At 31.6% G+C, this 27,497-nt stretch overlaps 1 protein-coding gene across 1 annotated transcript in view; it reads right to left on the bottom strand.

Annotated features, from left to right (window-relative positions):
- The window catches only part of LOC129907288 (ribosome biogenesis protein WDR12 homolog), a 249,072-nt gene extending 221,809 nt beyond the window's left edge, over positions 1-27,263 (bottom strand). Inside the window, exon 1 of the mRNA XM_055983405.1 lies at positions 27,093-27,263. Within this exon, the coding sequence (XP_055839380.1) occupies positions 27,093-27,154 (62 nt within the window). The 5' untranslated portion in view covers positions 27,155-27,263. The remainder of the gene's footprint in view (positions 1-27,092) is intronic.
- Positions 27,264-27,497: the final 234 nt, after the last annotated feature.

The raw sequence follows: 27,497 nt of genomic DNA, 5'->3' as shown, positions 1-27,497 counted from the left end.
AAATACTTCCAAAACTTTTTACCCGCTTAGATGAACAAACCCTGAAAATTTCATCGAAATCGTTAGAGCCGTTTCCGAGATTTTTATATATATTTATATATATATAAACAATTTTAGCTCGTTTAAAGTTATAAGATAAGAATAAGATTCAAGCATCTTAACTCTTGCTGTGCAAGTAAATCTAGCAATACAATTCACTATCATTTCCATATACATTTTACCTAAACAAACATTCTCTCGATCGGATTTTGAAAATATTGTTAATCAGATACATACACCTATACTGTTGTGTGGGGATATAAACTCTTGGTGTCCTTTGGGGCTCCCCTGTTTCTAACCACCGCACAGTGTGACAATTCGCACATTTAGCGGGATTTAATTAATAACGCTCACAGATTATAACTTTTCGTGGATTTTTTTTTATAGAATTTATAACAAATACATATATACAAAATGAAATGAAACAACAATTTTGTTAATATTCTTTCATATTTTTAAACAAAAGAGGTTTAATGGGGGTCATTTTTGGGCAAAAGTACGATAACTCACAAGGTGAAGAATTGTAACGAATTCATGTAGAGGAGGTAAATACAAGCATTTTTTACTACAGGAGAGGGGGTCAATTCCTCCCCGTTTAAGAGGGAGGGGCAATTTTCTAAAAAATTACTTAAAATTAAGAAAAAATTATTTAAAAACGATGGCTACACTTACAGTTATGAGTGATACCTTTTTCAAAAGCCAACATTTTATACTAAATTCCTATTTTTAAATCAAGGTATTTTAATAAATAGTTTTTGAAATAACCAATTTCAAAGTCAAAATTTGGGAAAAAAAAAGTTTTTAGGAAAACATAGAGGACTATATTTTTAAAGACTGTGGATATCAGTACAAAATTGATTGATAAATCCAACTGCTTTAATTCACTCATTATCAAACACTAAAAACCATATGTTCCTATGCCTTCTAGTTTTTGAGAAAATTGAAAAATAAGGAAACTACTTTCTTATAAGATTTTTTTTTGCTATTTTCCATAACCTTGGCTTTAACAGTGCCACTATCAAAAATGGTCTTTGATATTAAACTTCATGAATACTTGCTGGCATATGAAACCAGCTATAGTTTCTTATATATAGCTCCCTCGTATCTCTTGCAAATGTTTCAAAGGAATCTACGTCAATTACATACCCAGACCCAAGCGCTTCTAAAATAATGTGACACTTTTTTATGATTTCAATATCGATTCCTGTGATTTCAGCAGTTTTTTCTTCATCTCTAAAAAATCTTCTGGCCGGGTTGCTATCACTTGTGTTGCCGGGCTGTTGAGTTTCAGCTCTAAATCTATCTTGAATCATTTTGTTCTTGCTTTGACCTTTTCTTTACTCCCTTGATCTCTAACCTGCCAAACTTTAACATCTAGTCTATAAGCTGAATGTTCACTTCAGATGGTTTTTCTGCGCAAATGTAGCAGGTTTGTGACGAAGATGTTATAGATGATAAGGAAATTTCATTTAAAACAATTTGTGGCAGTTTAATGATTTCATTTAACCAATCACAATTATTGCTTTCAAAGCGTTCTCTATTACGACCACATTTGGCCATTTTTTCGTCAAAGCATAACGTTTTGAAGGTTGCCTTTATTGACTTAATTGCTTCTTCAGAAAATGAAAAATTATTAAAATTATCCATAACGAAGGAAAACACAGCATCGAAACGCTTAATTTTGATTTTGGAAATCCAAATATCAAAAATTTGTTTTCTCCTAATTTCGGTTGGCATCCTAGAATACGAAAAATTTTGTATGAGTGTCGCACCTGTGCGCAAAAAGATAAAACACTTTTTGGTTCCACATATATACAGCTTTAAAACAAAAAGGGTCTCAACCTTGAAAAACACTGTAAAACTATACTTTTTGTCTAATGAACACATAAAACACATAGTTTTTCACTATTTTTTCGCTTCCAAGCACCCCCATTTTTATGACAACAATTTATAAAAAAAACTTAAGTTTATAATCACAAATATTATATTAAATATAAAAAAAAAATAAACTTTTCCCTTAAACCTCACGAACCACTTGCAACAGAAGCAAAATCCACTTGGCACTAAATCAGACCATTCTCTAAAAAATAATACAAAAGTTAATTTCTAAAGTAATTTTTTGTTGTTGTGCTTAGTTCTTCTTCTTCTTCTTCCTTTTTCTCGGCGCTGTTATGATCTCGATGTCGAGGGGATCATAACTATCCCACGTTACTGCTTCACACTAGTGATCCGCTTGTGGGGTTCGCCGGGTTGACCTCAGAAATCGGCGGCAAGCCTCCCGGTTTTGTATTGTTCCATTTCTAAGGCCAACTGAATGCTGGTGTTTTTGCATTTGCTTGTACCAGGAGTTTTTAGGCCTACCTTTCTTTTTATTTCGTGTTGGAACGTTGTATGATATTGCTTTTTTGACGGGGTTCTCAGGATCTCTCCTTTGAACATGGCAATACCAACTGAGTCGGTCGTGTTCAATTTTTTGGGAGATGGTGTGAAGGCTTCCTTATGCTTAGTTCTAACGCATAAAAATGTGCATATTCATTGAGGGGGAGGTTTAGGCTTTAAGAGAAACTGGTTTTTGTTTACATTCATGTATGTTGCTTTTTTAATTAAATCCCGCTAAATGTGCGAATTGTCACACTGTGCACTGTAATGTAATCGAAGATTTCCTAGCCTTCACCCATATCGACATATCATGCTGTTCACCCATCCTGTACCCCTTAACATCTTGCAACATTTTGGAAGATCTTCATAATAGTGACCACTTTCCTATTATAATACATATCCAAATAAGCCTAAACAAGACTATAACTGCACCTATCTTAAAGTTTAAAACCGATTTGGCTAACTGGGATCGTTACAAAATCCTAATGAAGAACTACTTAAATGCCATAGTTCCCTCCACAAATACAAACAAAGAAGCCGCCATATTACAAAAATCTATTCGTTATGCAGCCAATATTTCCATTCCTCAAAGTTCTCCAATTCCCATAAAAAAAATGGTTCCCTGGTGGACACCAGCTCTAAAAAATCTGAGGGATGAAACAATGAGACTATGGAGACGCTTTAAAAAGCACCCTATGCTTTCTAACCTTTTAGCATACAAGAAATTAAATGCTCAATTTAGAAGAGAAATGAAAATAAGCAAAACTAAATCATTAGCTGAATTCACGGCAATGATTAATCCTAACTCTCCCATCTCCAAAATCTGGCATAATATCCGCTGCCTCACTGGTAACAACATTCCACGCACCATAAAATGTCTTGAAACTCCCAATGGTCCAATTTCTTCGGCATTGGACATAGGTAATTTTTTTGCATTTTCTTGGTCAGACCTATCAAATGACAAGAACTTTACAACATCTTTCAATAACTTGAAAGTAATGAGTCTTGGTAATATGCCACCACAAGCGCCCGGCAACACATTAGCGAAACAAATTGAAGTAAAAATAACGTATATGGAATTGAATCATTTATTTTCAAAACATGATAAGTCCACTTTTATATGTATGATAAGTCCGAAAGCGTTTTTATTTTTTATCTTTTGAACTATTGCTCCAAAAATTTAAAACGAAACGGTATTTTGTACCTAGGCAAAAGTTCTACAGAATATATTTTTTATAAATTTTGCTACACACATCAAAAGAAAATAGAACGTTTTTTTCTTCTCCTGCAAAATTTAAAATCATTGACTTATCATGTTTTGAAAATAAATGATTCAATTAGAATGTTGCTTAAGTGTTTTAAAAGGTAAAACCCCAAGTAGAGACCGTGTATCATATCCAATGATAAAAAAAACTACCATTCAATGTTAAATCTAGACTTCTTGCGTTTAGCCCAGGGAAATTAGTAAATTAAATCGCATTTTTCGCGGGACAAAATTTTTTTCATGGAATGTGTTCGGGTGTTTGTCCTCATCATAAAAGTCAATTTGTTGGGATGATTGGAGGTTGGGAACAGCCGCCATCTTGGAAAAGAGATTGGTATCGTTTTTATTGAAAAGCTCCATTGTTATTAATTTTAACAAAAAATGACAAAGGTAAGACTTATTAATAATAAAATTATCTAAAAAATGATATACAAAACAATTCCGTGAGTTGATTAAATAAAACTTTATGGTTGGTTAAAGTGCGGGTTTGTGTCGCAAGGTTGGGGCAAAATGACATTTTTTCATATATCTGACGAACCTTTGATTTTGTTGGGTAATTCTTCAAGAATTAATTATAGCACTTATAATTATCTATAAAATGAGCCCTTATTTGTTATTGTAACCATCATATTGTAGAAGTAATCTAACTCCGAAATTCTCTATGTACTAGCCAAAAGTGAAAAAAAGCAAGTTTTTTGCTATTAGGTCGAGCAAATTTTGGGAGTAGAGGTATAACCAAAATATAAGTACGCAGTTTTGCAGCCATAAGCGTCTTAATATCGAATTCAATGGTCTGACAACTCTAATTTTATGCTTTATACGGTTTTCGGGGGGTCAAAAAACGTAAGTTTTCCAGTTAATGTGAATGATCTAAATTTTAACCATTTCAAATTATAATAATAAAAATTGGTGCTCTTTCATTTTTCCTAAATCTGGACACCTCAATCTTGGTGGTGCGGTTAGTAGAACTCAAGATACAAGCGTTTTTAATTACCATATTTGGGTTTTCAATTCAAATAAACAAACAAAAATTAAAACACAAAAGTCTCTTAATCATAATCGCATAAACGGCTTATATCCTGAGTTCTGTTGGTCACATCCTCAAGACTGGGGTCTCTAGATTTAGGAAAAATAATAGAGCATCAGCTTGTATATTTATAGTTTCAAATAGTATAAATTTAGCCCATTCACATTAAATGGAAAACATACGTTATTAAACCCCCCAAAAACCGTATAAAGCACATAAAAAGAGTTGTCAGACCTTTGAAATCGACATTAACACGCGTATGGCTGCAAAACTGCGTACTTATATTTTGGTTATACCTCTACTCCCAAAATTTGCTCGGCCTACTAGCAAAAAACTAGCTTTTTTCTCACTTTTGACTAGTACATGGAGAGTTTCGGAGTTGGATTACTTCTACAATACGATGGTAACAATAATGATTTTGGGCTCATTTTATAGATAATTATAAGTACTATAATTCGTTCTTGAAGAATTATCCAAACAAATCAAAAGTTCGTCAGATATATGAAAAAATGTCATTTTGTCCCAACCTTGCGATACAAACCCGCACTTTGACCAACTATAAAATTTTATTTAATCAACTCACAGAATTGCTTTGTATATCATTTTTTAGATAATTTTATTGTTAATAAGTCTTAGCTTTGCCATTTTTTGTTAAAATTAATAACAATGGAGCTATTCAATAAAAACGATACCAATCTCTTTTCCAAGATGGCGGCTGTTCCCAACCTCCAATCATCCCAACAAATTGACTTTTATGATGAGGACAAACACCCGAACACATTCGAGGAAAAAAATTTTGTCCCGCGAAAAATGCGATTTCATGCCCATATTTTGACTAATTTCCCTGAGGTAGTTATATAATGAAATATTAGACACCAGCATCATCCCACAATTTCACAATGGATCCATAAGGGTCTAAGTGTGTCGGGTTACTTGCCTGACAACCACTGCTACCTAGCATCATCCCACAAACTTAGAAACTGCCCATATTATGCCATTACCAGAGCCAAATAAGCCCATAGACTCTATAGATGGTTACCGACCTATTTCTCTCATCCCATGTATGTCCAAGGTTTTGGAGAAAATAGTTGCAAAACGGCTCTATTGGTTCCTAGAAACCAAAAAACTGATCAGCACAAACCAAGTCGCTTTCAAACCAAACCGAGGTTCTTCAGACGCCTTGCTACATATCGATCATTATGTATCAAATGCACTGTCTTCCCGCAACCACGTGTCGATACTTTCATTGGATTTCATGAAAGCTTTCGACAGAATAGGTTTTCATTTAATATTGAACAAACTACTTAGGTGGGGGATTGTTTCCAAAATATATGGATTCATTAAATCTTTTCTTTTGAACAGAAAAATATCCGTTAAAATCAATAACTCTTTTTCTTTAATACATCCGCTTAACAATGGCATACCACAAGGATCACCTTTGTCGGTAGTGTTATTTTTAGATATTTTAGGATTAAGATTTAATTGTAAGTTTAATTGGAAACCACATTGTATTAATCTTAAAAAGAGCCTAGCAGCAAGAAGCAATATTAACTATTTGTCAAAAGCAAAATTGAACATTCATGTAAACACTTTATGTAATATTACTAGATCACTAGTTTTAAGTAAGAGCGATTATGGTTTATTGATTTATGGCTAATGTCCAAAAACTACGTTAAATCTTATTAAATCTGCATACCATCAGTCGGCAAGAAGAAGCATCAACGCCTATTGTACAACCAGAATTGACAATATTATGGTGGAAGCTGGCCTTCCCACATTCGAACAGCGACAATCAGAGTCTTCTTAAGATCATTCCAAAACTCCTGTTTTCGTACAACTCCATCATTGATAGCGACATTGATTCAACTGGCAACACTAAAATGGATAAGCGCATTCCATCCACAACCAGCATGGCTTTATCAAACGCCTAACAAATTGGTCTACCCTTTAAACGCGTTAAAAGTCATTCACTGACCGTTCCACCCTGGCAACTAACCGATAAATCTTTTGAACAAAATCTTACAGACTACAATAATAAGGACCACACTAGTAGAAGAGTATATCATTCTATTTTTGAAGAAATAGTCGAAAACTTTAAACATGAGGGACTCTTTTATTTACAGATGGGTCAAAATACGAGTATAACACTTCATTTGCTGTCACCGAAGAAAATTTAATAAAAACAGGTATTTTATGGGAATACTCGTCAATCTTTACTACTGAAACGTTCGCCATCCACGAAGCCGCAAAAATGATTCCACAACTCAGTTCCAAGTTAGTGATTTGCACCGACAGCCTTTCGGTTGTTCGTGGCGTCTCTAACCCAAATCACAACAGCAAACTGATTAAAAACATATGTGACCTTCTAATATGGAACCCCAACAAAATTAGACTCATGTGGGTCCCAAGTCATATCGGCATATTAGGCAACGAGTACGCCGACAATGCCGAAAAGGCTTGCAATACCAAACCATAAAGAAAAATAAAATTCTAAAATGGAGTGTGAAATCATTACTCAAAAATCAATATCGATCGTCTCACTCCCATCTACCCACCATCTTTATCCAGAGCAACAGTTTCAAAATTTATACGACTTCGATTAGGTTACACTATCTCAACCCACCAGCACATTTTAAGGAAATTGAATTCACCAGTATGTCCAGTCTGTAACAACTAGTGATGTGCCTCGGGTATATACCAATCGGGTGGGTAATTATAAATGGGTACTTACCGGGTTTATACCGGGTTAATACCCAAACGGCGGGTATATACCCAAAATGAGGGTATTTACGATTTACAGACGAAAACGAAACATCCCACTAGGGGGAGGAGTGATGTCAAGAAATATTTTTTGCATAAAGTCCATTATATGCCCTTTATAACGTTTTCAATCAATACTTGTATTTTTAATAAGCTTTTATTAGCTTCACTTGTAACAAACAAACTAAGTAGCAATGTAATAAAATCGAAGAAGTTAATTTTGACCGACTTCCGATTATCGTATCAAGCTGAAACTTTGTACACATATGTAGTTCAGACGTCATCACAATATTTTGGTGGTCAGGGGAGGGGCGTGAAGCTTAGAAACATTGAAACATTCCAAATCAATTAAATGAAAAAAAAAACATGGAGGCTTATACAACATATACAACCTATGTAAGTCGAATTTTGCTTACCTTCAATAATACTCCAGTCAAAGCGTCATTTGACCTTGCGCTGAGAGGCACTGTCTGTTTTTATTTCATGGATCGATGGGGGTATATTTAAAAGGCTTAAACCCAATTTTTCACCACCTGATCATTCTTTTTAGCGGAGTTATTCACAAAAATGCATTTTTTGGGATATTTTACTTCTAAGCTAATATCTTTGCTCCAGATTGTCGTAGACCAAAAACTAAACATACATTCTCTTCCTTATAATATTTTCTATCGTTGTATGTAATTTCATTGTATTTGAGTGAGTAAATATAAAATGGCAGCCATTTAAAGTCAAATTCTTGTTGTTAAAAAACACATTTTTGTCATTATTTCGAAAAAAGCTTACATCATGATTGACATTTTTCTAACCTATTTTGTAGCCCTGTTCATGTCCTGCATTTTAAAGAAAAAATGAGCTCTTTATCACCAAAGATGGCCGAGCTATTGATAAATGAACGCATGCAAAACCGGTGCGAAAACACCCAAAAATATCGTTTTTTGGGAATAACTCGACTTCAGAATGTCCTACGGCAAAAAATAAAGCAATGAATTGTTCGTTACAACATTTTCTATCAATTTAGTACAAATTTGTTTTGTTGAAACAAATAAAAAATAAGTAATATTAAGTCAAAGTCGTTTTTTTGTTAAGCAAACTCTTGCCTTATTATTTTGCAAACGGTGCGAGAATCGGCTACGAAAATAAAATATTATTGTAGTCCTTTAAATTATCTACAATTCAAAAAAAAATTTAGCTTTCTACGACCCACGGGAGCCGAGTTATTATAATTTTAAGAAAGCATTAATCCGTACGAAAATTCAAAAAAATTTCCCTTGTTTATGATTCAAATACTAGTTCACAGTGAGAGGGGTTGTTTTCATTGTTTCTTGTTATAAGAGAATTTGTCTTATGTTTTTTCGTCGGTCATTTGGACCTTTTTTAAAAAATTAATTTCTCGACTCGTGTGGGTCGTAGAGAGCTAATTTTTTTTTAATTGTAGATAATTTAAAGGACTACAATAATATTTTATTTTCGTAGCCAATTCTCGCACCGTTTGCAAAATAATAAGGCAAGAGTTTGCTTAACAAAAAAACGAATTTGACTTAATATTACTTATTTTTTATTTGTTTCAACAAAACAAATTTGTACTAAATTGATAGAAAATGTTGTAACGAACAATTCATTGCTTTATTTTTTGCCGTAGGACATTCTGAAGTCGAGTTATTCCCAAAAAACGATATTTTTTGGTGTTTTCGCACCGGTTTTGCATGCGTTCATTTATCAATAGCTCGGCCATCTTTGGTGATAAAGAGCTCATTTTTTCTTTAAAATGCAGGACATGAACAGGGCTACAAAATAGGTTAGAAAAATGTCAATCATGATGTAAGCTTTTTTCGAAATAATGACAAAAATGTGTTTTTTAACAACAAGAATTTGACTTTAAATGGCTGCCATTTTATATTTACTCACTCAAATACAATGAAATTACATACAACGATAGAAAATATTATAAGGAAGAGAATGTATGTTTAGTTTTTGGTCTACGACAATCTGGAGCAAAGATATTAGCTTAGAAGTAAAATATCCCAAAAAATGCATTTTTGTGAATAACTCCGCTAAAAAGAATGATCAGGTGGTGAGAAATTGGGTTTAAGCCTTTTAAATATACCCCCATCGATTCATGAAATAAAAACTGACAGTGCCTCTCTGCGCAAGGTGAGGCCCTTTTTTCCGACGCTTTGACTGGAGTATAATGATAAAAAGTAAAATATATAATTTTAAAAACAACGCTATTATCACGCATTAAAAACTATAAAATAATTTTGTTAGTTTATGTCAAATGGTTAGTCTTAAAAAAGTAAAGCGCGCTTTGTTCAAACTTATTAATGAAACTACACACAACCAAAATGCCAACCATTTGATATAAGTTAGCGCCTGATTATCCCGTAGCAACAAAAAGCACATTTTTTTTTCTTGATTTTTCCATAAATTGCAAAAAAAATATATTTTTTTTTAAACCCACTAAATTTTTGTGGGAAACTTATTGAAGATTTCAAAACACTCCTTTTCTTGTGCAATCAGCGGATACTGATTTATTGATCTAAAGTCAAAAAGATCCTTTCCCGTTTTAAATTCGATATCTCAGCGTCGAAATCAAACTTTAAAAAAGAAAATTTAAGGTGGAAAGATTTTTTCCAAGTTTTTAGACAAAAAAAAAAAAAACGGAAAAATTTCCAATTTTGTTTTTTTTTTTTTTTTGATTTAATAGGATTGAGCCGAACATCTAGTTCGAAAAAAATTCATTATGATTTCTCAAAACTAGAAAGTTTGAGCTTTATCTTGTTTAAAATTTTGGAATTTTTCTTTTGATCCGTTAATGTTTTCCTTATTTCTTTTTCTTTAATTAAATAAAACTTTTTTTAAAATAGAGCCGTTTTCAAAACGTTTCAATTTAAGCGGATTTTACTTAAATTACTTTTTTCTTGCTCATAACTCTGAAAATATCATTTAAAACTATACATCCGTTTTTGAAAAACAAACACTAATAAACGGGGTGAACGAAAAAAATTAATTGTTTTTCCTCCAAAATTTAACACAACAAAATAACCTCAATCAAGAAGACCAAACAAATGTGCCCTGTCATGTTTATATAATATAAGGAGCCTATTTCAGAGCTTAATACATTGTTTTCATCAGCTACATCAATGACTTTAAACATTAATTGCGGAGGCCTGTTGGACTTCACGAAGCATTTTTTGAACATTTGCACTATTTAAACCATAAGAAATATTTCCCGAATTTCAATCGGACTCAAATATTGGCTTTTGAGGTTGCTGATGTAGCTGATGTAGTTGATGTAGTAGCTCTGAAACAGGGCCCTGATGACAAACAATCGAATTTATAGCGATTATAAATAAATACCCGTATTTACTCTCGTTTTGGTAAATACCCGGTATATACCAAGGGTATAAACCCACAAATGGTATATACCGGGTATTTGCCCATCACTAGTAACAACATCTTTAACATTTCTCATATACTTGGCCTCTCCAATTGCAGTATTTCTCAACAAATCAACTCCATTTTGCCTAATGACCAAGACATTTTTTCATTTTTAAACACCATTAGTATTCAAAATATTTTAGAGATAGAAAAATATCTTAATATAAACAAAATAACTATGTAAGTTCAAATATTTATTTAGAGTGGAAAGTTCTTGAAGCTAGTGCTCTTTAACATTAACATGTAATTTATAATTTTATGTTAATAAATAATAATAATAATATAATGGGAGAACAATCGGGCTTTCGAAGTAAACATTCGTGTGAATCTGCCTTAAGCTTTGTGGTAGCTGATTGGAAACAAAAAAATACTAGCTTAGGGAAATTAGTCAAAATATGGGCATGAAATCGCATTTTTCGCGGGACAAAATTTTTTTCATGGAATGTGTTCGGGTGGTTGTCCTTATCATAAAAGTCAATTTGTTGGGATAATTGGAGGTTGGGAACAGCCGCCATCTTGGAAAAGAGATTGGTATCGTTTTGATTGAATAGCTCCATTGTTATTCATTTTAACAAAAAATGACAAAGGTAAGACTTATTAACAACAAAATTATCTAAAAAATGATATACAAAACCATTCCGTGAGTTGATTAAATAAAATTTTATAGTTGGTCAAAGTGCGGGTTTGTATCGCAAGGTTGGGACAAAATGACATTTGTTCATATATCTGACCAACTTTTGATTTGTTTGAATAATTCTTCAAGAATGAATTATAGTACTTATAATTACCTATAAAATGAGCCCACAATCGTTATTGTAACCATCGTATTGTAGAAGTAATCTAACTCTGAAACTCTCAATGTACTAGTCAAAAGTGAGAAAAAAGCTAGTTTTTTGCTAATAGGCCGAGAAAATTTTGGGAGTAGAGGTATAACCAAAATATAAGTATGTAGTTTTGCAGCCATACGCGTGTTAATGTCGATTTCAAAGGTCTGACAACTCTAATTTTGTGCTTTATACGGTTTTTGGGGGGTTAAATAACGTAAATTTTCCAGTTAATGTGAATGGGTTAAGTTTATACGATTTGAAATTATAAATATACAAGCTGATGCTCTATTATTTTTCCTAAATCAATTCAAATACAAAATTATTCACTCTTAAAAAAACTAACCTATTATTACATATCATGTTTTACGCCTACGCTTGAAATCGCTCTATTCCGAAAACGGTTGATTTCACAGAAAAATGCATAAGGCAATATTTGTAGATAATTTTATGACAAACAATTTTTCTAAAGACCCCTATTGACCTCCGAGCAACAGGTCGCGTGATATATGCGAAAAACTGATTTTCGTGACCTTTTGACCTCTATAACTTCTAACGCGGACGCGATATCAATGTCGATTTTTCACATCTTCATAACAACGCCGTAACGAAGGTCTATACCAAAATCGAGCCCAGTAGGAATTTTTCCGCAGATTGGGGTAAAAAATGCCTAAAATTACTGGGCTATAGTACATTGAGAGTTTCGGAGTTAGATTACTTCTACAATACGATGGTTACAATAACGATTGTGTGCTCATTTTATAGGTAATTATAAGTACTATAATTCATTCTTGAAGAATTATTCAAACAAATCAAAAGTTGGTCAGATATATGAACAAATGTCATTTTGTCCCAACCTTGCGATACAAACCCGCACTTTGACCAACTATAAAATTTTATTTAATCAACTCACGGAATGGTTTTGTATATCATTTTTTAGATAATTTTGTTGTTAATAAGTCTTACCTTTGTCATTTTTTGTTAAAATGAATAACAATGGAGCTATTCAATCAAAACGATACCAATCTCTTTTCCAAGATGGCGGCTGTTCCCAACCTCCAATTATCCCAACAAATTGACTTTTATGATAAGGACAACCACCCGAACACATTCCATGAAAAAAATTTTGTCCCGCGAAAAATGCGATTTAAATTACTAATTTCCCTGGGCTATACATGGAAACGAGAAAATATCAGCAGCGTTCCTTGATCTTAAACGAGCATTTGAAACAGTTGATAGAAATATACTATTAAACAAATTGTGCAAATATGGGGTAAGAGGAATAGAATATCAATGGTTCAAATCATATTTAGAAAATAGAAAACAAATGGTAAAATTTAATAATGAAATTTCAAATAGTATTTCTGTTGAGTTGGGTGTACCACAAGGGGCAATGTTTGGCCCATTACTGTATATTTTGTATATTAATGATATAAAAAAAAAATAATAAGAAATTCACAAATAGTTTTCTTTGCTGATGATGGTCTTTTATATGTTACTGATGTTAATGTTAATGTTGCGGTAGGAAAGTTAAGAGAAGACATAAATAATGTAAAAATGTTTCTACATAAATATGAATAAATTGAAACTAAATATTGAAAAAAAAAAACAAAAATATTGTTACTACCGGCAAATAGGGAAATAAATTGTATCGATGAAATTGAATGTGTTCAAGAAATTAAATACTTGGGAATTACAATAGACAGTAATTTAAGCTTTAAAAAACATTTTGAAAATATTTGTAAAAAATTAGCCCAGAAAATCGGTTTCTTTCGTAGAATTAGAAAGAAATTATGTATTACAATGGAAATTAAAATATATAATACCATAATAAAACCACATTTTGGGTATTGCCCAACGATACTATTATTGGGGTCTACTGGTATGATCCAAAAACTTCAAATACTACAAAATAAAGCAATGCGGTCAATTTTATATTGCAGTAGATACACGCCATAATGTTATATGTTAAATATGTTAAAATGGTTAAGTACTAAACAAAGAATAATATTTTGCACACTGTTGTTTATATACAAACTTAAAAATAGTTTAATGCCAAGTTATATTCAAAGAAGATTAACAAGAAGAGCTGATGTTTAACCATATAATTTAAGAAATAACAACTTTAATGTACAATTATTCTCAAATAATAGAACCCAAAATATGTTATTTTTGTTTTTTTGTTTTTGACCGCAAATAGAAATAAAATTAAAACAATAATAAAATAAAATTAAAAAACAAATTTTTGATTTTAAACCAAAACAATTTTAAATTTTATTTGAATTTAATGCATTTCGGTTCTAAACAGTGAAACCATCTTTAGCGAACGACACTTTTTTACAAAAAAGATAACAAAAGAAAACAATGAAAAAGTTTGACAAGTAAAATACATAATAATTTAAGTTAAGAAAAAGAAAGAAATTAAAGAGAAAGTGAAAACGTTAAAGAGAATGAAAGCATTTATGTAAAATGAGTTTTATTTTCTCTTCTTTTTGATGACATTAAACAGCTGAGAGTCAATTGGTCCAGGTTCCAAGTTCATCAAATCATCATTTAGATGAATATATATTGATTCTTATACGTCAAGTTTGTAGGGTTTGTTTATGTGTTTAATCAATTTGAAATTATCCGTGAAAGATGTGACTGTATGTGGAAAGTTATAACTTGTATCAAACATGTGGGCTGCTATAGCTTTGTCTGTCTCTTTCTTTTTTATTGATCGGAGATGTTCGTTGAATCCTATATCTCAGCGGGTCGCCTTGTTTGACCAACATATTTTTTGTTGCAATTAGAGCAAGAGATTTCATAAACCCCGCTGCATCGATTATTTTGTGCTTGATCTTTTTGTGGATCCTAATTTAGTTTAAAGTTTGTTGTTGTTAGTGTGCACAATTTGCATTTCAGCTTTTTCAAAAACTTTATGCAATCGGCAGGTGATATTCGGGGCGAAGGGTAGCATGAAACAGTGTTTTTTTACATTTGAATTCTGTTCAAACAAGGAACTAATGTTGTCTCGTAATCTGTATGCCATTGAATGAAAAGCGGCAAGTTTTTGGCTATAAGGGCAATAAATGAAATGTGATATAACGATCTGTTGAAGTTGGTTTTCTGAAGACACTAAAATCGATTTTGTTGTCTTTTCGTTTTATTTCTAAGTCGAGAAATGTTATTATTGTGAAGTAATCCATCTTCTTTCTCGAATGTAAACTTAATACTAGGAAATCTGTTATTGATGATTTCAAGTATATTTGTGACTTCGGTTCTTTTAACAACTGCAAAAGTGTCATCGACGTAACTGTACCAAATACGTGGTAGTTTGCCCATTTTGTACAAATCTGTTTCAAATTTGCACATGAATGCTTCTGCTACATATGGTGACAGTGTATTACCCATGCTGCATCCGAAGTTGTTAGAGTAGTATACATTCCGAAATTGAAAACAATTATGTTTCATGCAAATATTTATACAATCAACATAAGTATTCAATTCTTCTGGTGATAAATTTAAGCGAATTAAATGTTCTTTGATTACTTCAACTTCGATGTTTATGGGGATTGATGGGAATAGAGCAGTGACGTCAAATGATATCATCAATTCATCATTTTCGATTTCTAAATCCTTTATTTTGTCCACTAATTCAAATGTGTTTTTAACAGCGAATCCATCAAAATTACCAAATCTTTTCAATTCTTTTAAAAGCCATTTTGCAATGTTTGTTAGAGGAGAGTTTATATTAGATACAATTATTCTCATTTTGTCTCCAGTTTTATGTACTTTTGGTAGACCGTACATTAAGGGCACCACTGCACAGTGGGTCCCGCCATAGGTCAAAAATATAAAAATTAAATGTCAATTTTTTAAAATCCAATGATTAAACAACGTTCTACAATCTCTCATCGAACCAAAACCAAAAAAAAAATTGACGGTTACCCTTTTTTTCATTTCTTAATAGCCATTCAAAGTCGGTATATAAAAAAAGGTACAGTTTTTTAATCGCTGCAGTTATAAGGTGTGAACTTGCAATAGCGGGTGTTAAAAATTGTGAACAGTATGAAATTGTTATGGATATTAAACGAGAAGGTTAATACTTTCTAAAAACATAAATTATATTGTTAGATAACATTAAGGCTAATTGTAATGGGGCTCGTTAGCGAAGCAATTTTAACCATTTTTATTTAGCTCAATTTTCATTAAATTAGAGATTTAGTTGGTTTGCCTTCGAGTGCCCTCTACAATTTAAGTTCTCAAATGAAGAATACCGTCCTACCTTTCGAAATAATAGCGCCGTTTTTTCCCCTTTTCGAGTAATACGAGTTTAAATGACGATACACGGAGAAAAAAAAATTACAACGTTAAACTAAAAAAATTCCTTTTTAGCACTATTATTTTTATAAAAGACTGAACTAGAGGGTAAGGGTAAAGTGCTCGACTGACAGGCAGGTCCATTTCCGGCATTAACTATTTTTTTTTATATTTTTAAAAAAAAAATGTTTACCTTTTTTATTTTTCTTGAAAATAACCAAAATTTTAAAAAACTGACTTGATGCATTTTTTTGCAATAATAAATCATATAAAATGATAATACAGGTGTTTCATTAAAAAAAAAAATGTTCATTATATTTTTGACCGCACTTTGTATGGGAGGTGACCCACTGTGCACTGGATTGGATATGCATAGTTTGTATTTGTTGCCATCGAAAACTTTTGTTATTTTTTCTGTTGCAATTTTGGCATCCGCTATCATGGCGTTCAATGGAGACTTTTTACTAACCTTGAAGTTATCTTCTTCTATTGATTTTAACATTTTTGAATCATAATCTGTTTTGCTCATAATGACTACTTTGTTGCCTTTATCAGACTTCATGAAATAGGTGCTATGTTTCTTTAGTTTTTCAAGCGCTGTATTACCTGTATCGCTGTATCGAGTGATTGAAGAAGCAAAGTGTCTTTGGCTAAAACATGAATTTAAAACATTCAACCAAAATTAAACGAGACAACATTAGTTCCTTGTTTGAACAGAATACAAATGTAAACTGGTGTGTGATAGAATTAAAACCAAAGTGTAATTCAAATTCAAAAACCCTTTAAAATCATTCTTTAACACAATTGCAAAAACTTTTATAGAATTAAATAGTGAGAAAATAAGTTTTAGTTAATAAAAAACAAATAAAACAATAAGGGTATTCACGTAACGAGATAATTTTCTACTTTGCAGAAAAATAGAAAATTCCGCAAAAGGTTTAAATGAACACCCCAGCAAAAAATAATTGCGTAAACAAGGGAAACAAACAGCTGTTTGTTAAACGTCAAATTGAACTTATAAAATTTGTTCAATTAAAAAATAAAGTCAAGCTAATTTTGCAAATACTATGCAACAATAAAAAAAATGTAATTTGCTCAGATAAAATAATATTCTTTTTTTCAGTATTAACATATTTTGTTTGTGTTTATCTGAATAATAAGACATAAATCGCGTTCAAAAAGATATTCCAGCTACGGGGATCCCAGATAGCCTATCCGATAGGTGATTGAACACACCCAAAATTTATCTGATTTTTTTTCTACGGTTTCTGCTTCAAATTTGTGAGATAAAATTCTATAATTTGCGGAATATTTTTCCCATACAAATTTTGACAGCTCTTTTCTACCGATAGATAATTCTACAGTTTTTACGGTTTCTACGGGTTTTCCGCGTTTACGTTTACCCCTAATGTATTGCTGTGTAAAATTTTGCAAAAGATATTTTTATAACCATTCAGAAACCCTTTCCTTTCACAATGTGAATACACTTTATTTGCAACATAAATGTATGTAAAGTGAATTTAATCATATAAATAGATTATCGTAGAATAATTTAGAATTGTTTTCTGGTAGAAAAATAAAAATAATGAAATTTGTTAAAATAAGTGTCATTTTTCTTGGATTTTTTCAATCCACAGCTGTCAATTTGAAAATCTTACAAACAGGGGTGTATTTATTTTTGTTTGGTGATGGTAAGGCGCTGCAACCGTCGGGCGCCCTTTTGTGAAATTATTCTTTCCATTTGTTATTTTTTTTGTCGCTAGCGCAAGTTTAATGTGCAAAAGAGTATATAAATTGTTTTTTTCAGATCAAAAAATTAAGCTTTTTTAAGTTTTCCATCCAGAAATATGTTTGAAAATTTTCACTTAAGTACTTTTACACTTTTAAGTAAATGTAGTTAATGCTTAGATGCCAATATTTTATATTTTTTACTTTTAAAAAAATCATAAATAACGCGTTTCATAAAAAATATAAATTTTCAAGTAGATAAAACATTGCGCCTTGCGAACAACCATCTTACTGCACTCCGTCCCTGGTTCAATGCTCATGTGTTTGTGTAACTAACACTACTTTGTAAAAATGAAAAAAATGCCGCACTGGTTTCTTCAAACACCCATTCCTGTACTTCTTATTCTTAGGGTGCAGCGGAGTTTATGAAATCTCTTGCTCTAATTGCAACAAAAAATACGTTGGTCAAACAACGAACATCTCCGATCAATAAAAAAGAAAGAGACAGACAAAGCTATAGCAGCCCACATGTTTGATACAAATAATAACTTTCCACATACAATCACATCTTTCACGGATAATTTCAAATTGATTAAACACATAAACAAACCCTACAAACTTGACGCATACGAATCAATATATATTCATCTAAATGATGATTTGATGAACTTGGAACCTGGACCAATTGATTCTCAGCTAGTTAATGTCATCAAAAAGAAGAGAAAAGAAAAACCTAAGAATAAGAAGTATTCTTATTCTTAGATAAAAACTCATTTTACATACATAAATGTTTTCATTCTCTTTAACGTTTTCACTTTCTCTTTAATTTCTTTCTTTTTCTTAACTTTAATCTATTATGTATTTTACTTGTAAAACTTTTTCATTGTTTTCTTTTGTTATCTTTTTTGGAAAAAAGTGTCGTGATGATGGTTTCACTGTTTAGAACCGAAATGCATTCGATTTAAATAAACTAAATAAAAAGTGCAATAAGTTTTTGCATGACGGTCCAGATATTTTAGTATTGACTTTATTCGATCGGGCGTTAAAAATTACCTTGAAATTATGTATTATATTAATAAAAATGTTTCATTAGCTATACTATGATATGCAACAATGCGGGTGCAACACAGAAAAGCTTTTGTATCTACCCTCCTGGATGGAATACAAGGTGGGCCAATATCTCAAAATAACTCTTATATTGAGTACTACCAATGATATAAATTTCATTCTTTTATCACAAAGTTCACGATTTAGATGCTAAGCCGTCTCATTACGGTCCTTACAAATTTTCTATAAGACGAGTCGTTTTCGAGATATTAATCAAAACGCATTTTTCAAAACGGCCGGCGCACAGTGGGAAGAATGTATAGAAAAATCGGCATTTCTAATATCTTGTGTTTAAGTGACTGAAAATACACAAAATTGAATTAAGACGTCTAATTACGCCTAAATCTATGAATTTAACATGAAAACCAAATAAATGGAAACATTTTAGCAAGGAAATTCATTTTTATTTAATTAAAAGAGTTGAGCAGCGAACTTTTTTTAGGAATTCCTTTTTATTAACATTTTTTTCTTTTCTATTAGTAAATTTTAATTTATGTAAAATAATACTAACAATAGCATAGATATTAAAATATTGTAGTTTGAATATTCAAACAAAAAAGAAAATAACAAAATAAAGAAACAAAACTTTTTATTCAGTCTCAATTTCGGAGGTATAACTTAAGATTCCGGGCTTAGTTCTAGGAGAAAAATAAGGACTTTATAACTTTTTGATAAATATTAATATATATCTCGATCATAATTTGATATACCTGAACTTTTTGACCGAAAATTTGACAACTGCTATTTAATTTTGTATTTTTATAGAATTTAATCTCATCATTTTTGATCAAACCGGTGAAATGTTAAAAATAATATTGATTTAAGGAGCAATTTTTTATTTTAAGCTGGTGTTTTCGCTTACGCAATCAAGTATAGCTTTAATTATATTCAGACTTGAATTCAGAAATTATTCGTTAGCGCTCATTGAGTCTTCTAGAAGACTGGTCCCACTTCTACAATAAAATTTAGCAACTTCCTTTATTTGAGCTTTCACCTCTTCTGTTGACTACTCTATCTAAGAAAAGAAGTTGTTGAATTTTCAAACACAAGTTATCAAACTTGCTTGTTCGCGCACTATAAAGCCGATTTTCTAAAATTTGGCCATTTTTTGATACAGGGGGTTGAACCTCAAAAACGCGATTTTAAGTACTTGAGGCAAATTGGGCAAGATTTTTTTTCTTGATTCATTTAGGGGACACTTTACTGAGTGTAAAACCATAAAAACCCCAGAGAGCCTTTTATGTAGGTGTAAAAAAGAAAATCTTACCTTCACCCTTGGTAAATGGCGAACAAAAATAAAACACAACAAAAAAAGAGTGTTTGTTATTAAATATTAATTTAACTACCTTGATGACTGTTATAACCCATTATTAAATTGATTTCTTACCGCACAAAAAATTTTTCAAGTAATACAAATTACAATGATTTTTCAACACGAAAAAAAATCAACTTGACAATGTTTGGCGCTCTACAACTTTTGCACTAATTGGAGCGTCTGGAATTTTCCCAGCTACATGGAAAGAATCATTGATTGTTCCTACTAAGAAAACTCCTGACGCGAAATTCTGCAAAGACTACCGTCGAATAAACATGGTACCGATCTACGAAAAAATATTGGAAAAAGTTGTTATGATACAATTTCAAGATCATCTAAACTGTCAAAATATTTTAAATGTTAACCAGTCCGGATTTCTAGAGATGCATTCCTGCGAAACTAGCCTGAGCTTTGTGATAAACAAATGGAAATCTGAAATTGATGATAAAAATTTAATTATTGCAGTGTTCATTGATCTCAAACGGGCTTTCGAAACTGTGAACACGTCTATTTTGCTCCAAAAGTTATCCAAAATTGGTGTAAGAGGAACTGAACTAAATTGGTTCCGAAGTTTTCTCGAAGGCAGATCTCAGCGAACTAGAGTGAACGGAGTAACTTCGGGGCCAATACCAGTTAATATTAGTATCCCTCAAGGAACTTTACTTGGAGTTATACTGTTCCTTGTTTATATCAATGATATGGAAAAGGTATTGAAGCATTCTTGGCTCAAACTCTTTGCAGACGATGGACTTTTGTGTTTTTCTGGTCGTGATGTCTCAACATGTGTGAACAATTTAAATGAAGATCTTGGTGCAATAAATAAGTGGCTTAAAATGAATCGTCTCTTATTAAATATGGAAAAGTCAAAGTGTATGTTACTTAGTGTCTCTATGTTACCGCCTCAATTGTCCATTCACGTTGATAACTGTCCCCTCGAAATCGTGTCCCATATAAAGTATCTTGGTGTGATGTTAGATGAAAAACTATCGTGGAACGAACATACAGATTACTTATGCAAAAAAGTATCCAAAAGTTAGGAGTGCTACGAAAAATAAGAAATAGCTTATCAAAAAACAGTGCAATAAAAGTATAGTACCTGGGTGACCGAGCTTTGCTCGGTATCCTAAAATGTTATAGCTTTGAGTGAAAAAAAAAATCAAATGTAAACAGCAATTTTTTGGAGTGGGTTTGAGTTTGCAATGACCAGTTTTTTCGCGGGTTACAAAACACCACATTCCCACTTTATAATCAAGTTTATTTAAGTTTGAATATACGACCAGCAATGAATAGAAGGGTTACAGGAATCTGCATTATCGAAAATGCTTACAGCAATGAGATCCCTTTTTGTTCAAATTTTAATTTACGGGTCAGAAAGTTTTGGATGGTGAATATAAAGTTAATCTTTTTTTTTTGTATAGCCTGTCTCTGTTCTATTCTGTATCAGTGGATTAAGACTAAGATTAGGGTGAGAGGTGGGAATAATTTGCCTTATCACTGCGGCCTCTGATGGGCCTATTGTGATGTCCTCTTTTTAGAGTTCACGTAGAAATCCTGAGTTTAGAAAACTTAGTATGTTTTTGGGTGAACTAGCTAGTATGAACTAGTATCAGTGGATGCTTTACTCCTTTCTTTTTTTTACTTATATAGGGTGTCCCAAAAGTAATGGATCAAACGAAATATGCTGATTGGGGAACTTAAGGGCTCTCAGAATTTGGAACCTTGTTCCTCCCAAATCCTTACGGGTTTCAATTTAATGCAATTCTTGTGAAATTTCGAAAAATCCCTACTTGACAACAGTATTTTGCTTCCTGCGCCCATTATTGATATTTGTTTTTTCTTTTTAATTCTTTTACGAAAACATTGCCAATAATTAGGAACAATTAATTAATCAAAATATTTTTTATTCCATACGCCATATTTCGCTGCAAATTAACTAACAGTTTCAAGTTTTATAAAAAATCTATTTCTAACTTTTATTTGCGACCAACACCACAAACAAAATTTTACGCTGTGAAAATGGTTTATTATTTTAAAAAGTTGCCCTGTTATTGTAGTTTTCAAAAAAGTATAAAAGTTTCCTAAGTTGCAGTTAGATCACAAAATATTACAATTTGAATTCAACAAAACAGGGTTTTTCAGAACAAAAAACAACCAACTGAATAAATGATCAATACATGATCAAAAAAGTCATGATCTAAAAAATTTTGTTTAGTTATTATAACAAAAAGAAAAAGAACAATGCGTAAAACATGGAACCATCCCTCAAAATTTTATTGAAGTCGTTGAATCTCTCTCTGCGAAAACAAAACTAATATAAGAGAAAATACTTCCAAAATGTCTAGAGGACTTCAAAATTTCAAAAAAAAAAATCTATGGTAAAAAAGTGGGCATGGCAGTGGGCGGATTTTTCCAAAAATACTTACAAAACTTTTAACTCCCTTAGATAAACAAGCCCTTAAAATGTCATCGAAATCGTTAGAGACGTTTCCGAAAAAAAAAACTTAAATGTTAAAAAAGTGGGCTTGGCAGTGGGCAGATTTTTCCAAAAAAAAACTTCCAAAACTTTTTACTTTCTTGGATGAACAAACCCTGAAAATTTCATCGAAATCATTAGAGCCGTTTCCGAAAAAACTTATATGTTAAAAAAGTGGACGTGGCAGTGGGCGGATTTTTCAAAACTTTTTACTCGCTTATATAAACAAACCCTGAAAATTTCATCGAAATCGTTAGAGCCGTTCCCGAAAAAACTTATATGTTAAAAAAGCGGGCGTGGCAGTGGGCGGATTTTTCCAAAAATACTTCCAAAACTTTTTACTCGCTTAGATGAACAAACACTGAAAATTTCATCGAAATCGTTAGAACCGTTTCTGAGATCCCAATTTTATATATATTTATATACATATATATAAACAATTTTAGCTCGTTTAAAGTTATAAGATAACGTCATAATAAAACCCCATTTCGATTATTGTCCAAATGTTTTGTACTTCTTTAATATGCCCCAAAAAAGTCGAATGCAGCTTTTGCAAAATAAAGCAATGCGAATCTTATAACTTTAAACGAGCTAAAATTGTTTATATATATGTATATATGTATATAAATATATATAAAATTGGGATCTCAGAAACGGTTCTAACGATTTCGATGAAATTTTCAGTGTTTGTTCATCTAAGCGAGTAAAAAGTTTTGGAAGTATTTTTGGAAAAATCCGCCCACTGCCACGCCCGCTTTTTTAACATATAAGTTTTTTCGGGAACGGCTCTAACGATTTCGATGAAATTTTCAGGGTTTGTTTATATAAGCGAGTAAAAAGTTTTGGAAGTTTTTTTTTTTGAAAAATCCGCCCACTGCCACGTCCACTTTTTTAACATATAAGTTTTTTCGGAAACGGCTCTAATGATTTCGATGAAATTTTCAGGGTTTGTTCATCCAAGAAAGTAAAAAGTTTTGGAATTTTTTTTTTGGAAAAATCTGCCCACTGCCAAGCCCACTTTTTTAACATTTAAGTTTTTTTTTTCGGAAACGTCTCTAACGATTTCGATGACATTTTAAGGGCTTGTTTATCTAAGGGAGTTAAAAGTTTTGTAAGTATTTTTGGAAAAATCCGCCCACTGCCATGCCCACTTTTTTACCATAGATTTTTTTTTTTGAAATTTTGAAGTCCTCTAGACATTTTGGAAGTATTTTCTCTTATATTAGTTTTGTTTTCGCAGAGAGAGATTCAACGACTTCAATAAAATTTTGAGGGATGGTTCCATGTTTTACGCATTGTTCTTTTTCTTTTTGTTATAATAACTAAACAAAATTTTTTAGATCATGACTTTTTTGATCATGTATTGATCATTTATTCAGTTGGTTGTTTTTTGTTCTGAAAAACCCTGTTTTGTTGAATTCAAATTGTAATATTTTGTGATCTAACTGCAACTTAGGAAACTTTTATACTTTTTTGAAAACTACAATAACAGGGCAACTTTTTAAAATAATAAACCATTTTCACAGCGTAAAATTTTGTTTGTGGTGTTGGTCGCAAATAAAAGTTAGAAATAGATTTTTTATAAAACTTGAAACTGTTAGTTAATTTGCAGCGAAATATGGCGTATGGAATAAAAAATATTTTGATTAATTAATTGTTCCTAATTATTGGCAATGTTTTCGTAAAAGAATTAAAAAGAAAAAACAAATATCAATAATGGGCGCAGGAAGCAAAATACTGTTGTCAAGTAGGGATTTTTCGAAATTTCACAAGAATTGCATTAAATTGAAACCCGTAAGGATTTGGGAGGAACAAGGTTCCAAATTCTGAGAGCCCTTAAGTTCCCCAATCAGCATATTTCGTTTGATCCATTACTTTTGGGACACCCTATATAAGTAAAAAAAAGAAAGGAGTAAAGCATCCACTGATACTAGTTCATACTAGCTAGTTCACCCAAAAACATACTAAGTTTTCTAAACTCAGGATTTCTACGTGAACTCTAAAAAGAGGACATCACAATAGGCCCATCAGAGGCCGCAGTGATAAGGCAAATTATTCCCACCTCTCACCCTAATCTTAGTCTTAATCCACTGATACAGAATAGAACAGAGACAGGCTATACAAAAAAAAAAGATTAACTTTATATTCACCATCCAAAACTTTCTGACCCGTAAATTAAAATTTGAACAAAAAGGGATCTCATTGCTGTAAGCATTTTCGATAATGCAGATTCCTGTAACCCTTCTATTCATTGCTGGTCGTATATTCAAACTTAAATAAACTTGATTATAAAGTGGGAATGTGGTGTTCTGTAACCCGCGAAAAAACTGGTCATTGCAAACTCAAACCCACTCCAAAAAATTGCTGTTTACATTTGATTTTTTTTTTCACTCAAAGCTATAACATTTTAGGATACCGAGCAAAGCTCGGTCACCCAGGTACTTATATTAAAACGTGATAACTATGCACAATTCAATATAAACCAAAGACTCTATATTTTGACAATGACGTTTATCTACAAAATTAAAAATAATATGTGTCCTGAATACTTAAGAGCACCAACTAATATAAATGTGATATACCCCCTACGTAATAGAGATGATATTGTATTGCGAAGAATGAGAACAACAAGAGGTCAACAATCAACATTTTATTCCGGTGTTCAATCATTCAACCAGCTTCCACAACATATACAAAATGCAACCAACATCAACATGTTTAAAAGAATGATTGCAACTCATGCTAAAGATTTTATAATTTGAACAAAATAACTTAAACATAACAATTTCAATTTGAATCCTTATTTTTTATTTGTATAATTAACAAATCCCTATAATCTATTTATTAAGAAAAATATATAATTGTAAAACATATAAAACATAATCAAGCCTCTTTTAATTATCCTGCATTCAAATTTTTATGCCTCTACAATTTTGCCTAGAATTGTTTTTTCAATCGCCTGTACTATTAATGATGTTTTAATTTTCTTATTATGTAGGTACCTACCTATATAACATATTGTAGTTAAAAAAAATATTTTTCCATATGTTTACATATAACTTCTCCCAAAATAAAAAAAAAAATCAATGATTTTTGTATGAAATAACTTTTTATGCTTAAGGGGTAATATCACCTTGTAAACCACGAAATCGAGCGTCATTTTCATTAGCGTATAAGACAAAGAAGAAATATTATTTTCTTTTGGTGTTTGTTTATTTTAATTTAGTATATTAATAGGTAACAGAATAGGCTAATGTTAAGTTTTTTAATGATGTGAATTTTTTTAAATGGCGGTGTAGTTCCGGATGATAGTAAAATCCTGTGCTCCCATCGGGCGACCAACTAACTCCTACAGTTTTTAACCGATTGGGCTGAAATTTTGTGTGGAGCTTAAAAATACTATTCTCTAGTGAAGTACGTAGGATTTTTTTGAAATATTAATTCTTAAAGAAATGGCATTAGTTTGAAAAAAAATATTTCATTCCAAAAACGAAATTCGTTGAAAAAAAGACCATAAAATCGTTAAATTTTAATATTTCAAAAAAATCCTACGTACTTCACTAGAGAATAGTATTTTTAAGCTCCACACAAAATTTCAGCCCAATCGATTAAAAACTGTAGGAGTTAGTTGGTCGCCCGATGGGAGCACAGGATTTTACTATCATCCAGAACTGCACCGCCATTTAAAAAAATTCACATCATTAAAAAACTTAACATTAGCCTATTCTGTTACCTATTAATATACTTAATTAAAATAAACAAACACCAAAAGAAAATAATATTTCTTCTTTGTTTTATACGGTGATGAAAATGACGCCCGATTTCGTGGTTTACAAGGTGATATTACCCCTTAAACATTTTTCCAATTTTGTTTGCAGTTTGGTAATTTTCATATAGAAAACACGTTTTTATGAATCACATATTACTCATGGACTCCAGTAACACGATACAGAAAACATTCTGAGTCAAATAATAAAATAAATATGAAGCCTTCAAATAACCAAAAAAATATTGAACGTAGAGGTTTTTGAATCAGTTTGCATGGGCAGATGGGCACAGAGAAGTTGTTTTTAGTAAAATATTTATATGAATCATATATGATACATGGGACTCTGTAGACTTGGGACAAAACATATATTTTGGGTCATATGTGCCTCATTGGACAGTTAAGTTGTAACTATCGGCCGATGGAAAGCCTGTAATGTGCGGGGCCTTTAATGGAATTTTCTTTATATTCAAGTACCTACTTTGGAATCCAAATTAAACTTTGTAAGCACCCAACCTTTAAGTTACTCATCCAAATCCATTACTTAGCCTTAGCACGGGGTTGCCGGGGGCCAACATTCTACTCATATGAACCTCACTTTCACATCCGCTGAACTTAATGAAAATATGGCCCAGGGAGTTTGGTTGCCTTTTAAAAAGCATTAACTTACTGGCTTTGCTTTGTAACTAAGCGAATTTGTATTTCTGCAGCCCCTGTCAAATTGTTATCCATATTACTATTGAAAAAACACGATTGAAAACTAATTAAAATTTGACTGTCTTCCAAGCACGTTTTTAAATTTAAATCTGTTTACTTTTACTTGACTATAATCATTGAATAAGAAGTACAGAGGTGCGTTCTTTTTCTAACAATAGTCAACGATCGTTGTTATGTCAAAAATTATTGTTGAAATGTCATTGTTAGAAATCGTTGGATTTTTTACAAATCATTTAGAAACGATTTATTGTTAGAGATTGTTAGTCTGTCAAACCACCAGCTAAATTTCTTTTGAGAATACTTTTATTTCCATTATTATCCATTATTATAACAAAAAATTTTGTTTTTTATTCAAAAT

The sequence above is a fragment of the Episyrphus balteatus genome, chromosome 1, assembly GCF_945859705.1.
Source record: "Episyrphus balteatus chromosome 1, idEpiBalt1.1, whole genome shotgun sequence".
Classification (NCBI taxonomy): Eukaryota; Metazoa; Arthropoda; class Insecta; order Diptera; family Syrphidae; genus Episyrphus; species Episyrphus balteatus.
The sequence above is the reverse complement of the archived record's forward strand: the minus strand, read 5'-3'. Positions and strand labels throughout refer to the sequence as shown.